The sequence below is a fragment of the Candoia aspera genome, chromosome 1 (assembly GCF_035149785.1).
Source record: "Candoia aspera isolate rCanAsp1 chromosome 1, rCanAsp1.hap2, whole genome shotgun sequence".
In the NCBI taxonomy this organism is placed as follows: Eukaryota; Metazoa; Chordata; class Lepidosauria; order Squamata; family Boidae; genus Candoia; species Candoia aspera.
Genome location: NC_086153.1, coordinates 162,413,432 through 162,428,636, shown reverse-complemented (window position 1 = coordinate 162,428,636; position 15,205 = coordinate 162,413,432). Strand labels below are relative to the sequence as shown.

Sequence of the window (15,205 nt, the reverse complement as noted above, 5' to 3'; positions counted from 1 at the left end):
TGACCCAAGTCTATGAAGGAGATAAACCTAAGTCATCCTTAGCCATATTTGCCCACAAATAATGTTTTCTGGCTTATTCTGACCTTGTGCAATGATAGCCTCAAAGGGATATAAGACATGTTAGACATTGGGATCAGCAATGGGAGCAGCAACATTCATGCCAGTATAATTTTCAGGGGGGTTGGATAGCACTTCAAGTAGGAAGTGGGAAAAGGCTTAGTGAGAAAGCAGAGCTCTAGTTTTCCTATATAATATTCTACAATTGGGAAGAAATTGGACAAGCTACCTCCCCAGACTAACACATGGCATATGTTAGAGTAATGCTTGTGTAGCCCTCTTTCTCAACATGCAGGTATACAGAGAGAGAAAGGAGGCTTTCTATTGTTTTACAACAACAGCAACCAACAAAAGTTATTTCACATCACTGTGCAGATCACGTACACTAGTACATTTCTGTTGTGGAAACGTTACAGTCTCAGTTCTTCTGACACAAGACATGGACCCAAATGGATCAATGAAATACTATTTATTTGGTCAGGATCAATGCCATAACTCTGGATGGGGGAATTGGCATGCAGTTCATTTTTATGTTTGGGTAGATGCATGCAACCCTGTACTACCTGCGTAGCTTCACACAAATTGAGCCTGAATCAATTTCTTACACATCCTATTCTGTGAAATTCCATACTGCTAGAGGTATAAAAAACATGTTTTCCAAAACATAAAATGATAAACATTTTAGCTTGTTCAGGCTATAATCCTATGCAGTTAACTTCTATTATACACAGTAGAACTTACTCCAAGGAAATTATGTACAAGACTTATCTGCAAGTCTTCAACAGGATCAATTCATAGGATTAAGGATTAAGTTCCCAGCCTTTGTTTAGGTTTTTGCTGGTCTTTTCCCTCACATGTAAATAGTGGCAGCCATTAGTTTTTATTTGAAAAACAAAATGATACATCATATATAATAATATACAACAATACATCTGTACTTTTTTTACAATATTTACATTATTTTTAATACGCTATAGTATGATCGGTTTTGTTTACCTATATTTTTTAAAATCAGTTTCAGTTTTTAACTTTCTTCTGGTTTCTGTGTTATCTGTTGGCTGAAGAAATTCATCATCCATTTCTTTCTTCCAAATTGATTTTAAAATTGTACAGTATGAAAGTCAAGCAGCCAACATGTCCCATCCAACTTTGTAATGCAAGGTATGATGCAACTAAATAGGTCACATTCTTACTATAAGTTCCATATGCTGTGTTCTGTCAGAACAAAATCCAAAATATTCTGAATGTTTCAGCCACAGAGAACACTCTGGCTTCTTTGTTTTCCATCCCAAGGCCATAAGAGTAGGTAGGATAGAAGATGAGCAAAAGGGATATTTGAAAAAACAAACCAAAAAAGAAAAAAGAAAAAGAAAAAATACTTTGGTAAGAAAGCATTGCATAGGGGAAAAAACCCCCAGCATCAGTTAGGTAATTGTTAACTTAGAATCTCTTATTGGAGAAACACTTGGGTCTCAAAAGACAGAACAAAGGTCTTCTAAAATTCTCCCTTCCTCCCTTCCTTCCTCTTCTGGGCTGCTCATAACAATAGAGTAACATAAAACAGCAATGTATAAAAAATTAACCCAAACAACTGCAAAGTAATCACAAGATGGCAATCCAACAACAAAGCAAGCATCAACTTATGGCAGCCATCAGCTTTTCAGACAAAGGTCTGTTCCAGATGGCTGCATTAAAGTTTTATCCACTAGCCTTTGAGCTGGAAGAAAAGCATGGTGGTGTAAATTGTGGTGCCCATGGCCAATCCCTATGCTGCAGTAGTAACAGGACTGATGAAAGGTGCTGTTCTTGTGAACCTGTTGAGGGCCAGGTTTTAAAGAAAAAGATTAATAAATTCTCCGGCTTCATTTTTTTCTCTCCCATCTCCTCTGCTGGTGAGAAATCAGCCACCCATCATTCTCCCATTTATTTATTTGGGTTTTTCTTACCTCCCAGTCCTAAAGGTCTGTGGAGGTGTACGTCACAAAAATAAAGAAAACGTAACAATAAAACCACAAATTAAATAACCCAAATAGATGTCCTCATTGAAATCAGCTGGGTGCTAAGGGCTCTCTGAAACGATGTAGATTTAATTTGTTTACAGAATGCTGACAAAGTAGAGGCTGCATATCTTTCAGGGGAAGAGAGCTACACAAAATAAGGGCTACCATAGAGAAGGTCCTATATGAGAGGGGCAGCTTTGGACAAGTGTAGGTAGGAGCTTAGAATGGCAGGTTTAGCCATCTGTCTAGCTGTCCAACAAACATGTTGCAAGAGTGGAGCAATGCAGGAGGTGGAGAGCCTCTGATGCACCTGCTTGCTGCAACACCTCCTCTTCTGAATACAAGCTAATCTCATGTCCAAAAATAACCCAGGTCACAGGAGGTGATAATGAATGAGCTCCATCCTTGACCAGGGCTGCAAGAGAAGGGCAGTGCAGTGAGTGATCAAAGAGTCCAGTTCTGACCTGACGACTGGTGACACCCAGAGGTAGCCAATAGAGAGCCATGGAAAACACACAGTTGTGACTGGCTCATCTGTAGTAACAGCAATCATCACCATAGTATCCTCACCAAATACTACCAAAGCCATAATGAAGTAGCCAAAATGGCACTGTCCCTGCACCGAAGTAGGAAGACCAATAAAAAGTACAGCTGTTGGCAGGAACAGCAAAAACTTGAAATGCAGTCAATGATGGCAGAACTAGCAATGTAGAGCTGGCATATGCTGGCTCTTTTTCTTAGTTTCAATCATTTTGTGCAGCAGAGGACTAGTACTCTCTCAAGAGAACACTACACCTGCTTAAAAAAGAACAATAAACAGCTCTGTGTTATCAAGAACCCAGGCAGGACCTGAAGAGCATTTTCAAATGCATTGGTTGGGCATTATGTAGGCAGATACTTCTGCAGAAGCCAGTTGTCTGGTCCCTCCTGCAGCTCAAGTCACAAATGTTATGGAGAGCATTCCCAGCAGCCAGAGGGGAGGGAAGTTCCCTGCAGGTACCTAAAGGGTCATGAAGAGCTGGGCATACTAAACGCCCAACTAAACCAGCAACCACATCATCAGCAAAGCATATGGATCATATCCACAATAAAAATTATATCCAGACAACAGGGAAATTCCTACTTTAAAGCTGGATTAGCCAAGGATAACTGCAAGCTGCTTCAAGTATGATCTGGGGATAAGACAAAAGATACAGCAACAAAAATGTTACCAGGGCATATTCATGATGCAGTTGGGAGGACAAGAGGGAAAACCCCGAAGGAAAATGAATTTGTATAATCAACCTTCTTGAGTAGGAACACTCAGGTAGCACTTTAGTCTGGAGAATGGAGAGGCCAGCTAAGCCAGCAGTATCCAGTCAAAGGAAGGCAGATTCAGGTTTAATTTACTGAGTATGTTCCCGTTCCTATGGGATCTGTTGTTCTTCTGTTTTCAACAGTTATTAAAGATAAGCACTGCTGCTGGCTGCTTATAATAATGCTTTCATAAAGGTATAGAATATGATGATTTTGATAAGACAATAATGCTCCAGTAGAGCAAAATAATCTAAAGAGGAATTCTGATCAGGACAAAAATGTTCACACACAATAACCAGAGCTAGGCCAGCAGCAATTAAGCAGAAGAGCAGCGCACAGCAAGCAAAAGAACAGAGGCTCACTAAAGAATGCGGAATAGGGTCCTGATATTTGTAAAAGCACCACAAAGCCCATCATCAACAAAGCAGAAGATCATACACCAAGCGCACTTGAACATAAGCCTGAATCAATTTCTTACACATTCTAGTCTGTGAAATTCCACACTGCTAGATCAACACCATGCTGTTAGTCTTTGCATTTACACAGCCTCAGCAACTTTAGGAACACTTATGTGTAAAGCACAGTAGTACATGCACAGTCATACACACCCCTCTTTGCTTTACCAGGCTTTGGAATAAAGTACTCCACATACTGGTCCAAGTCATCAGTTTGATCTCTAACTACAACTCACTCACCCACATTAACTTTCACTTCCCTGCAGCAAAGTTTTTTTTTTTCTTTGTTAAAAGCAGCAATTATTTACCAAGCAGATTGGCAGCTATGCAGCTGCTATTGGGACTTGAGGTTATCTGCTGTTCTCCTCAGAAGAGTCCATTCCTCCATCACTTCATTAAGTCTAAATCAGTAGCAGCTGGGGCCATGAACAGTAGTGTGTGTGCACACGACAGACAGACAGACAGACAGAGATAGAGATAGAGAGAGAGAGAGAGAGAGATAGATAATCAGTCTGCTATGCAATAATTTATTAATTTGCAATTGTATTTTTAGGAGAGCGGCAAGGTCGAAATAATAAAATACGGCATAATACAGTTATTGGGCTAGTGGGCGCAGATGGTCTTTCCAATACTGAAGTTCTATCACCAGCTGGAATATATATCCAGGCTCCTGATAATTTCATAGAGGTAAGATATAAAGACAATACTATTGTACACATGGAAAAGCAAAAACAAGTGATATTGTGATATGTTTTCTTGAGGCTTCCTCTCCCTAAGAGTTGGATTTGTAGATTAAATTAAAGCTCTTTTCGTTATTTATTGCAAATCAGATGTTCTGGGAAGTCCAAAGGCTACAGCCGCTTTTATAGTGTTTTCCAGCGTGGAGGTTTTATATTGTCATCGTGACAAAGAAGCATCACTAGAATTATTCTCCACCTCTATCAATCCATCAAATCTTCTTTTTAATCTATTAAAACTAGTGGCTATTATCATATCTTGTGACAGCAAATTCCAAGCATTAATTATGATAAAAACCAGCTTTTTAATCTGTTCTATAATACACTACTGTTATAATATTGCTGCTGCTATTAGCTTGGATCCACCTTTCCTCCAAAGAGAGGCTTGTATATGATTCTCTTACTCCTCTCCCTGCGTAGCCTCAAAATGATCTTGTGCAGGGAGAGTGGTACTGTGTCAAAATCATCAGCTGAGTGCCACAAGCATGAGCAGAAGGCAAATCTGAGCCTTCCCATTCTTCAGTGGCAGTAACAGTGTAGCCCTCACACCACTTCAGCTCTCATTATCTATTACCAACCAGTTTCATAGCTGATCTGGAGTGTTATCATGAAAGAAGGGAAAAAAAATCTATCCAGTTCTTCTGTTTGGGTATGATCACTTAAAACTTTATGTCAAATTTAGCACCAAATAGATTTGTGTTTTAATATCTTTGTGAAAAAGGTTGGCTAGAATTAAATTGCTGCTTTAAATAGCTTCTGCCCAAGGCACCTTTGGAGAAATGGATTTGCCTGCAGGGCCTTGTCCTGCACCTCACCTTGACCTGGTTGATCAAGACATAGGGGCAGAATTCAGCTGATGTCTGTTCATGACATCATTTACACCCCTTCTGCCTAATGCCACCAACCTGTGTGTAGAGGAGCTCTTGCACTCAACATTTTATCGCTGAAGAAATCCATTTTCTCCTCCAGGAGCAGCCTGACTCCTTTCCCTGCAGGTTTTACCAGGTGTAAAGATTATGCCCTGAGCAAAACAGCTCAGGCAGGAGCCATCCTACACAATCCCAGTTGGGCGATACAGCAGGAGCTTTTTTGCCTTGCCAGTGAGAGGGAAAGGAGGGATGTGGGTGAAGCAATTTTCAAATGCCTCTGTGAAAATGCTTGTGGAATTGGCTCCTACGATCATTATCCATATTTCAGCATTCCCTCTCAAAGGACTTAATTTCATAGACTGCAGGTAATGTAGCTGAACTATATTTGAATTATCTGCAAAAGATATGAAAACTTAAATCCTGAAAGCTACAGTAAATGACAATTTTCTAGCTTAGTCTCTTACCTTCAGATATTGTAATGTTTGTAGAGCACATGAGCTTCCGTCTGCCAACTGAAGTAGCAGAATCCTGCAGACACAAGTCCACCACCACATGATCTTTTGCCAGCACATCTTTCTATATGGGATGTGCCATTTCTTAGCATCTTCTAACATCAATGCATATAAAAAAGTTCCCAAAAAGATTTGGAGTTTTCACTATGAACCTTGATTAAATAGTCTGCAAGAGGTGCCTGCGTATGTTTCGGTTTTCAAGCAACTCTCCATTGGAAAGGAGAGGAGAAAACAAATAGAGATGAATGCTTAGTTTTCAACACTGCATTAAGCAAGTATGTACAGTGCCAATATTATGAATAAAATGTAATTTGGTTGTACTCCAGTGCTATCAGATATTCATGCAGAAAGGCATTTCTGTGAAAATTTAGCTGCAGGGAAAACCATAAAATAAGGTTCCCTAAAGAATTGATTTCCACATAAAATTTTCTACTTGCCTAAAACTGCTGCTGTCAAGCTACTAGTTCTCTACATAAATACACAGGCTTCCCTCCCCTCCCCTCCCCAGGTTAAAAATAATGTGTAGACCGTATTACTGGCATTCTAGGTAAATATCCAGTGACTTAATATGAGTTGACAAGAGAAGCTCTACATTAACTATGCTATGGGCAGTATGATATGCACAGCTATATTTCTGTAACAAGGTACCTGGACTTGTGCTTTAGGTACTGCTTTTATCTCTTTGTTTTGCGACCCAAATGAAAAGTGTCATACACCATGACAGTGAGACAACTGGATCGGTCACAAACCTGGAAATGGGATCTGGGGCCTTTCTTTCTTAGGCTGCTGATTCTACTGATTCTCTTCGGTCACAACTAGTGTCCTTAAAGCCATCCATCCAATGACCTCTGGCAAGTGAGTTGCTGGTTGTGCTTGCAGTTCCTTTGGGGAAATAACCACCTAGCAAGCATTTCTAATGACGTCAGTGAGCACCTTTTGGCCACTGCACATCTGGATCAGATTTCCATTGTGATTTTATAGCACTGAATATCTAGGCAGTACTCTCACTGAGGTTAATTGCCTTCTCTCTTAGGTTCTCCTATTCTTGAATCGTGATTTGGTAATTAAATAATTTTATTTCAAATAGATAGATACACTGGAAAGAAAGCATACTGCCACTAATGAGATGCTGTAGGCTGAAAGATGCTCACCAAATAATGGGATTGTTATGTTGTTTACTGTATCTTGATTTTTCTTACGGTTTTTCTTGTAGTATATATTCAGGTAAGTCCAGGGCAGAACCTATTTGGTTTGTATTTTAAGATGAACTGACCTTAATTATCATTCATGATCTATAATGTGAATCAGAACTCAATAATCTCCCTCAAAGCATACAAAAGTGTGTACAGTAAGAAAAATAGCAGCAGTCTAAGTGATTAAGATCAGGGAAATTCTACGTTTCAAGCTCCCATCTGGCCATGGTGCTGACTGAGTGATTTGGTGCTGACCACAGCCAGCCTAACTATGCCACCGGGTAGTTCTGGCGTTAAAGGAAATCAGCTACTTTGAGCTCCTGGAAGAAAATAGAAGCAGCTATAATAGAGGAAGTACGTATTATGAAAAAAACAATTCAAAGTGCTACAGAAATAGGATGGAACAAAAGTTTGTTTGAAAATGAAATGGGAATGTTATAGGATATGAAACAGATTTGGAAATCTTTTATATGGGCTTTTAAAAATGATACGTACTCACAGCATCTCTGTGTTATAGACTGTTCTGTGGAACAGAGGTTTTACTAGCCATTACTCAAATGTATAGAGTCACATTTATTCTTTTCCCTGTGATCCAGCCTAGGTCAGCATACAATCATTGTTTGTCAGGGCACTGTGAGCATTTCTACACAGCCACGGTTTCCACTCCCCAGTTCCTCCCCAAACCCTCTGATCCAATCAGAAGATGACCCACAGTTCTCCCACATCACAGCCATTGTTGATATTCACAAGAACAAAATGTGTTCCTTCCACCTGGACAATAAGGCTGTATGCAACCTGGCTCCTGTCAGTGTGGCATACTTGCCCAGACCCAGGGAAGTCCAGCTTCTCAAATAGCAAAGCTTAAATGTTGCTATTTGAGATTTTGGGTGACTGATTCAGAAGAAAAGAGACTTTGCTGCCAGCACAGATGCCAGGTGGGAATTCAGTGGTGTGGGGCTTCTATAGGAATGGTGCTAAATCCCTGTGTAGAAATGCTTTTAGTGTCAGGCATATGGGTTATGAGGTATTATACAGTAAGTATGTTAACTAAGAGGAGAACGTGAAAAGGCTGTCATGGTTCCCCAAGCACCAAGAAGGGCTGTAGCGATCCCTGTCATTTTCCAAGTGAAAGAGGTTGGATGGACTTTCTTTGCCTGGACAGCTTTTCTCTTCTGCCTATTTTTAATTGTTCACAGATAACCTTTATACTTATTAAAGAAGTATCGGGGCAGACAATTATCTTTTTTTTGTCTGTGTTCTGTTGGTATGCATACATTGTTCATATTTATGACCTAAATCATGAATGAAAAGGACTTAATCTGAAATCCAAGATTTGATGTCAGTGTTTGAAATAGCTGGGCAGTGGGCATGTTTATATGTGTCCTCTCAACTTTCAGAGGGACCCATTATCTTAACCTCATGGATTTTAAAAATACTTTGATAGAAATATTAAAATGCCATTAGTGATGATAAAGTGTCCTGACTGGTGGCACAAATCTTCTGGTGTTCTATGATCTTGGCTGAGTTGGGTCAGATGTCCTAACAACTCCTATTTCCTCTGCAGAGTAACACAGTGTGTGGTGCTGGACATGGTTACTTGTTTCACCTTCCCCCTTCAAGATTAAGAGAACCAGTGATGTCCTTCAGTAATAATGTAGCATATTCGTGCTCTAGGTATTTTTCCCCCTTTCTGGCTGTTTTATTTTGTCATAGACAGTTTATTTCACACGTGCTAACAGATACACAACACACACAGTAATTAATTGGGGGAAAATGTGTTTAACACTTTCTCTCATGTTTAATAGGGTCTTCCTCCAGCAGGATGAAAACATACTGATATGCTATGGTCCATTTCTCATAGACTATGTAAACAGGGTTCATTTCAATTTCAATTACACATAGTCTTCCCCTGTTCTAAACCATTCTGTCATATTTTCATCTGTTATGTTTCCTTCATTGCAGAGATGTGGAATTGACATATATTTCTCATGTTACTGCATTCTGATCTTTTTTGTTTTGGCAAAATATTATATTTACAGTAGAATGTAAGCTTGGCATAGAGAGCCAGTTTGGCATAGTGGTGAAGTTCTAGTCCTACTTTAGGCACAAAGAGAGCTGGGTGACCTTGGGCCAGTCACTCTCTCTCAGCCCTAGGGAGGTGGCAAGGGCAAAGCACTTCCGAAAAACCTTGCCAAGAAAACTGCAGGGACTTGTCCAGGCAGTCACCAGGAGTCAAAAACTGTCTTGAAGGCGCGCACGTGCACACACACACACACACAAAACTTGGCATATTCTTGTAGAAATTTTCATCATCAACCAGGTTCAGAACAGAAGCCATAATAATCTAAACCAGAAAACTATCTTTGGGAATCACTGTAATTTTGGAAACAGACCAGGTAGACCAGGATTTTTAGTCTTCTTGAGGCTGAATGAGTTTAGTGGTTGGAAGTGGATTGCAAGTATTGCATTTCTTGTGTCAATTAAGTATGTACCTTCATCAGCCTTCTACATATCATAAATGTATTTATGTATTTATTTAAGTTATATCTCGCCTTTCCTCCAGAGCTCAAGGTGGTGTACACAGTGCTATCTTCTGCCACTCCCAATGGTCTTAATCCAACTCCTTAACCACTAGTCTACGTAGTAACTTTTGTTTTAAAATCAAGCTTACGATTCAGTTTCTTGCTTGTCTTTTTTCTTGCAGAATGTTTGTCAAGTTGCTCACTCTAGAAATGCTGAATCATTTTTCTGCCATAATCTCTTGGATGCTGCATATGATCAAATGCTTCTGCTTAATTATCTACCCTGAAAGAGTAGCAGTTTCTCAATAAAGAAAGGCAAAGCTATCTGATTGAGCCTTTTCTGTTTATTTATTCAGTTTCACTAACTGACACCTATGAATACATACCATGGACTTCATTTGTTGTGCTAGAATCGCTAAACTACTAGTCCTAATTACTAAAATTGCTAACATTCTAGTCCACCCTCAGCCATGGAAGCTCTCTCAGCCCATCTTAACTTACCGGGTTGTTGTGGTGAACAATAGGAAGAGTGAGTACTATGTCTAACATCTTGAGCTCTTCTATCCCACCCATATACATCAAATGTTGGGATATAAATCAAATAAGTAATGCATATTGTTAAAACAAGTGCACCAATCTGATGGAAATTTGCCTGTTTTTTTTTTTGCTGCTTATGAAATCATTATTTACTTTGCTATAAACAGGTATGGACTCCTAATACATCCAGCATATCACCCTCAAAGGGGAAGCATTACAGAACCTGTTATATTCCAAAAGTTTAGTGCCTGGAAGTGCAAAGGTGGAGTTAAGGTATTATACATTCTTCCTTCCTTGCCCTTCCTGTGCATAATTCCCACTGCTCCCATTTAATTTCTTTAATAATTTATAATTAACTATATTGGTTACAAGAATGATTAACTAATAATAATTTGTTAGGGAATGTCCCCGTTTGAAAGGAAACTCCCCTGGAATAACTTACATGACTGCTATTGCTATCTTAGTCTTGGGTGAAGCAACTGAAAATTCAGTCTTCCTATTTATAAGAGAACATTTTAAATAGGCAGTTTAGAATCTGCTTAGAAAAAGATAAAAGGAAAGATAGAAAGAAGGGGAAAGTGGTAAAATTGTATATTAGCTGCATCATATTGCTGTAGTTGAAATAGTGCTGGAAGTTATTTTCATGATATGAAATGTGTGCAAATAATTCCTTTATGTGTTCATTTTATATATCCTGGAGCATATTATTATGCTTAGAGGAGAGAACATAGTAACACCGATAGTGGGTGCCTTTGCAGCAAATCTTGTGGAGTATCAATCTTTAATTCTAATTTTTGTCATCTGCTAACATGCAGCAAAGCTAAGTCAATAGAGTTTGCATTATTTTAGATGATTTCCTAAAAAGTCGATTTACCTCATGAAGCAGAAGCACAGGTTTGTCTTCTCTCTCTATATTTTAAACTGATGAGAGACTTTGTAGTTAGCATTATAATACACTTAATCAATGCTAAGGTATTATTTTAAAAATTATTCTACCAGATTATTAGCACCAGCAACCTTCAGCTTTGGAACTTCCACATCTCTTCCTGCAAAGATTTTGGAATCAACATTGTGGAAAGTCTTGGAAACACTTCTGTTGCCAACAGTGTACTAATTGGCCACTCCCATGAAAAGGTATGAGGCCACAAATTTTTCAAAGAATCAGTTAAATACCTAAGAATACAGATTTAAAAACACAGCTTCTCTGGGAAATAGGTGGTTTCTCTGAAGAAGCTGACACATGTAATGTTTCAAGTCAGTCTGCAAAAAAGAAAAACAGCAAATGTAGTTCAAAATAACTCAGAGGGCTAAAGGTAATTTGGGGTTGTAGAGTGCATACTTCATCCTCAACTTGAACAGTAAAGAAAGGCCTTCAAATGCTTAGCATAAAGATCTGAAGAAAAACTGAAGGCACATTCAAATGAACGTATTTAAGCTCATACCCCAGAAACTACCTTATCGCATTGCATTGGAGAACAATTAGAGACATCAGCATTTCATTTTCTCTGGGAAGTCTTTTTCTGTGGTGCTTCCTGAATTATGGAAAATCCGCAGTGTTTGCACTCATTCAAAATGGCTGCCTATTTACCTATTACAGTACTGGCAGCTTCTATAACATCATTTGGCAGCTGCAGTTTTATATCTATGGAAACATAAATACTTGTACAGAACATCCCATTTTATGTCAGAGCTTAAAGGTGCAATATGCTCAGTATACTATTTCATGCAAAGACATGAAGTACAGCAAATGTCTATCTGTCTGTCTTGCCCAATATATCCAGATATATTTTATTCCAGGTAAAAGTAGGGGACTACTTCAATAGGACTTACTCCTAAGAAGAAAATTTGTGAAACAACACAATTATTCACCACACTCCTTCCTCAATCTATCTAAAATAAAAACTTGCCCTACTTTCTTTTTCAAGAGAATCTCCAAGAAAATAATAAAGGAACAACTTTGCTGCATAATAGTCTAAAGCACCACAACTCAGCAAGCATTTACTAAGTATAGATTTTCAATGTAAAATCTGACAACGAATGTGAAATAAGCAGTTGAAACTTGGGCTGATAATCAGTGATGCTGTGGAATTGGGAGGATGTGCTTCTGGTTCAGGATGTGAATGTCTCTAGATTATAATGCTCATTAGTCCTCTACAATGAGCACCACTACACTCCAAAATTTTGTTCCAGCATGGACCATAATTTAAAGTGGAAATATTTCATTGAATTTTTCCTACCTAATTTGTCAGAACTCTATTTTTCTTGCAAAAAAAAAATCCTATTCTACCTCGCTGTCTGACAGAAATTTATTTCAAATTTCTCTTCACAGCATTTCTGAATATAGTTTGTATTGGGGTTGGCAGAGGGCTCTAGGGCTGGTTTCTGTTACACAACTTTCCACTGATCTGAAGCTTTCCTAGCTGTCCACAGTTGCCAATCTGAAGAAGCCCAATGGGATGAATTCCCTCATGAAGTCTTCCCCTGGGAAATGAAATTAGCGGTAGATAGCTGGCAAGATAATTATGCAGTGAAATGCAGTGTATTCTTGGCCAATTTGGAACTAAACAATTGCAAGAATTTTCTCCTTTGAAAGCACTTTCAAAAGCAAGTTGTATTTCATCAAGTTGATGAAAAAGCAGGACAATTTTTCAGTCTAGTGCTACTCCTGCCTCCTCCACCTGCTGCCCCATCTTCCACTTTTACTGACCTATGCTGGCTTGGCAGTGATATGGCAAAAACAGCTCAGGAAAGGGAAATCTAGAGGCATGCATCTTTCTCTTGGAACACTAGGATCACACATGCCAGCACTTCTTCCAAGTAGTTTTGTACATACTCCAGGATTTGCACCATGCCAAAATATGAGATGTGGAGGGGTGGATGGATGGATGGATAAGCATTTGACCATCCTTCATTCCAGTCATTGCAAACCAAGGGTAGGTGGGGTTGTTTGTGCATGGGTAAAAGCAGGTTGGGAAAATGGAACTTGAAAGGTGTGTGATGGGTGTAAAAAAATTAATCTTGAAATAGGTTTTAGTGCTAGGAATAGGAGGGACTAAATTTTGATTACTGTAAGTGTGAGGAACAAAGGGAGAACCAGGAGAAAGAAGAATAGGAGATAGATGGAGGATTAGAATGCAGCTAACTTCTATAGCACTGATAAAATATTGTCTTTTGCTGTCTCAGGTTACAGAGCTCTTGCGTTCTCCCATACTACTTGCTAAAAGATTTTGAGGCACTCAGCTGTGCTTTGTTCCTTACAACACCCCAGGGGGGTGATTATCTTTGATTATCTCATGATAAACAGTCTTCTTGTCATAATTTACATATTAATTTATGTAATTCTAGCCTTTAATAATGATGTCTCTTTAACATCAATTAAAACTTTATAACATTAATTTAACAAGAAAGCTAAACCTTCCATTCAGCCAGCCCTTTTATGTTTAAAATATGCTTTTAACCAATTATTATTTGTTTCTTTTAAAATCCTGCTTTTTGCATTGATTCAGCACCCACTGCAAATTAACAGGAAAAAAATAGGTGGAATTTAAATGTGAGTCATTTGTGTATTTCTGCTAAATAGCTATTAGTAATTGAAAAGTAGTTGTAATTTCTAGAGTTCTAATTAAATATATATATATATATATAACTTTTTATTTTTGCACATCTTTCATTTTGTTATCACCACAAAGATAAGCTGTGGCAAAACACTGAGAGCTTTTAAAACACAAAACAGCTATCATGGATACAGAGAGCCAGAGAACAGGCTCCTAATCAGGAGGCCCTTTAGACAGTCACACATACCCTGGTCACTTCACAGCTTGACTACCCTAGCATGGGGCTGCCCTTGAAGACCACCCAGAAGCTTCAGCTGGTCCAAAATTCGGCAGAACAGGCAGTGATGGGCATGCCTTGGTATGCCCATATAACATGTCTGCTCTGAGAGCTGCCCTGGTTGTTAGTTTGCTCCTGTGTGCAATTCGAGGCGTTGATTATTATCTATAAAGCCCTTCATGGCCTAGGGCCTGGTTACTTGAGGGCATGTCTATCTCCCATAGTATCTACCCAACAAATTTGATCTGATAGGATTGGCACACTTTGGGTTCCTTCAATTAAACAATGCCATCTATCAGGACCCTAGAAGTGTACCTTCCCTGTAGCAGCACCTGCCCTCTGGAATAAAGTTCCCCCTGAAATCAGGATAGCCCCCACTCTTCTGTTATCTAGAAGAGCCATGAAGACCTGGCTCTTATCCCAAGCCTTTAGCGAGGGCGAGTGAAGGCTACATGGATTATTTTTTCTATTCCAGTCCAGTTTCTGTCATCGTGCTATCTTTTACTTCTTATTTTTGTTTCTGATTGTATCTTTACTTGTGAGCCATCCAGAATTGTTGGGAGTTGGGTGGCATACAAATTAAATAAATAAATAAACAAATAAATAAATAGTGCCTAGCAGGGAAGCATGAGTAGGGCTGTACTGTGGTCATGTAATATGAGTGTGTGAATGATGGTGAGTTTGAGGGAAGTAGAAAAATAGGAAGGTAACAGATACAGTGGATGGATAAGAACCATGAGATTGCTAGAATGTCCTTAGAAGATCTCCAAGTTATTACTAAATTTAGATTAAAATGGCAAGCTTTCATTCATGCAGTCTCCAGAGCAAACTTGGACTTGGTGACACTGAACTAAATGCAATCATCACTCTTACATCCACGTCCCAATTTCTGTATGAGAAAGGGAGATCTATATCCAGCCTGATGGATTAATTGCTGTCTTAAACTAGTTTAAGCATAAACTGTATTATCATATGAATTCCTGTTAATGCACAATTTAATTTTACACAACTGTTCTTTTCAAACATGGTGCCAATTTCTACATTCTTGTATCAGGATGGAAGCTGTATGTTGACAGGGCTGAAAACTCCTCAAAAGCATGAACTGCTGATTTCACATATAACCTTTATGAACTTTGAGAGTCACAACTGCACTGCAATTACTACCTGTTCAGGCTGCTACCAAGGTCAGGGTAAGT

The 15,205-nt window shown here is 38.9% G+C and overlaps 1 protein-coding gene across 1 annotated transcript in view; it reads left to right on the top strand.

Annotated features, from left to right (window-relative positions):
* PKHD1 (PKHD1 ciliary IPT domain containing fibrocystin/polyductin) overlaps window positions 1-15,205 on the top strand; it is a 282,461-nt gene that overhangs the window by 145,267 nt on the left and 121,989 nt on the right. Inside the window, exons 35-39 of the mRNA XM_063301310.1 lie at window positions 4,362-4,495; window positions 8,684-8,793; window positions 10,346-10,451; window positions 11,178-11,312; window positions 15,064-15,199. Coding sequence (XP_063157380.1) covers window positions 4,362-4,495; window positions 8,684-8,793; window positions 10,346-10,451; window positions 11,178-11,312; window positions 15,064-15,199 — 621 coding nt within the window. The remainder of the gene's footprint in view (window positions 1-4,361; window positions 4,496-8,683; window positions 8,794-10,345; window positions 10,452-11,177; window positions 11,313-15,063; window positions 15,200-15,205) is intronic.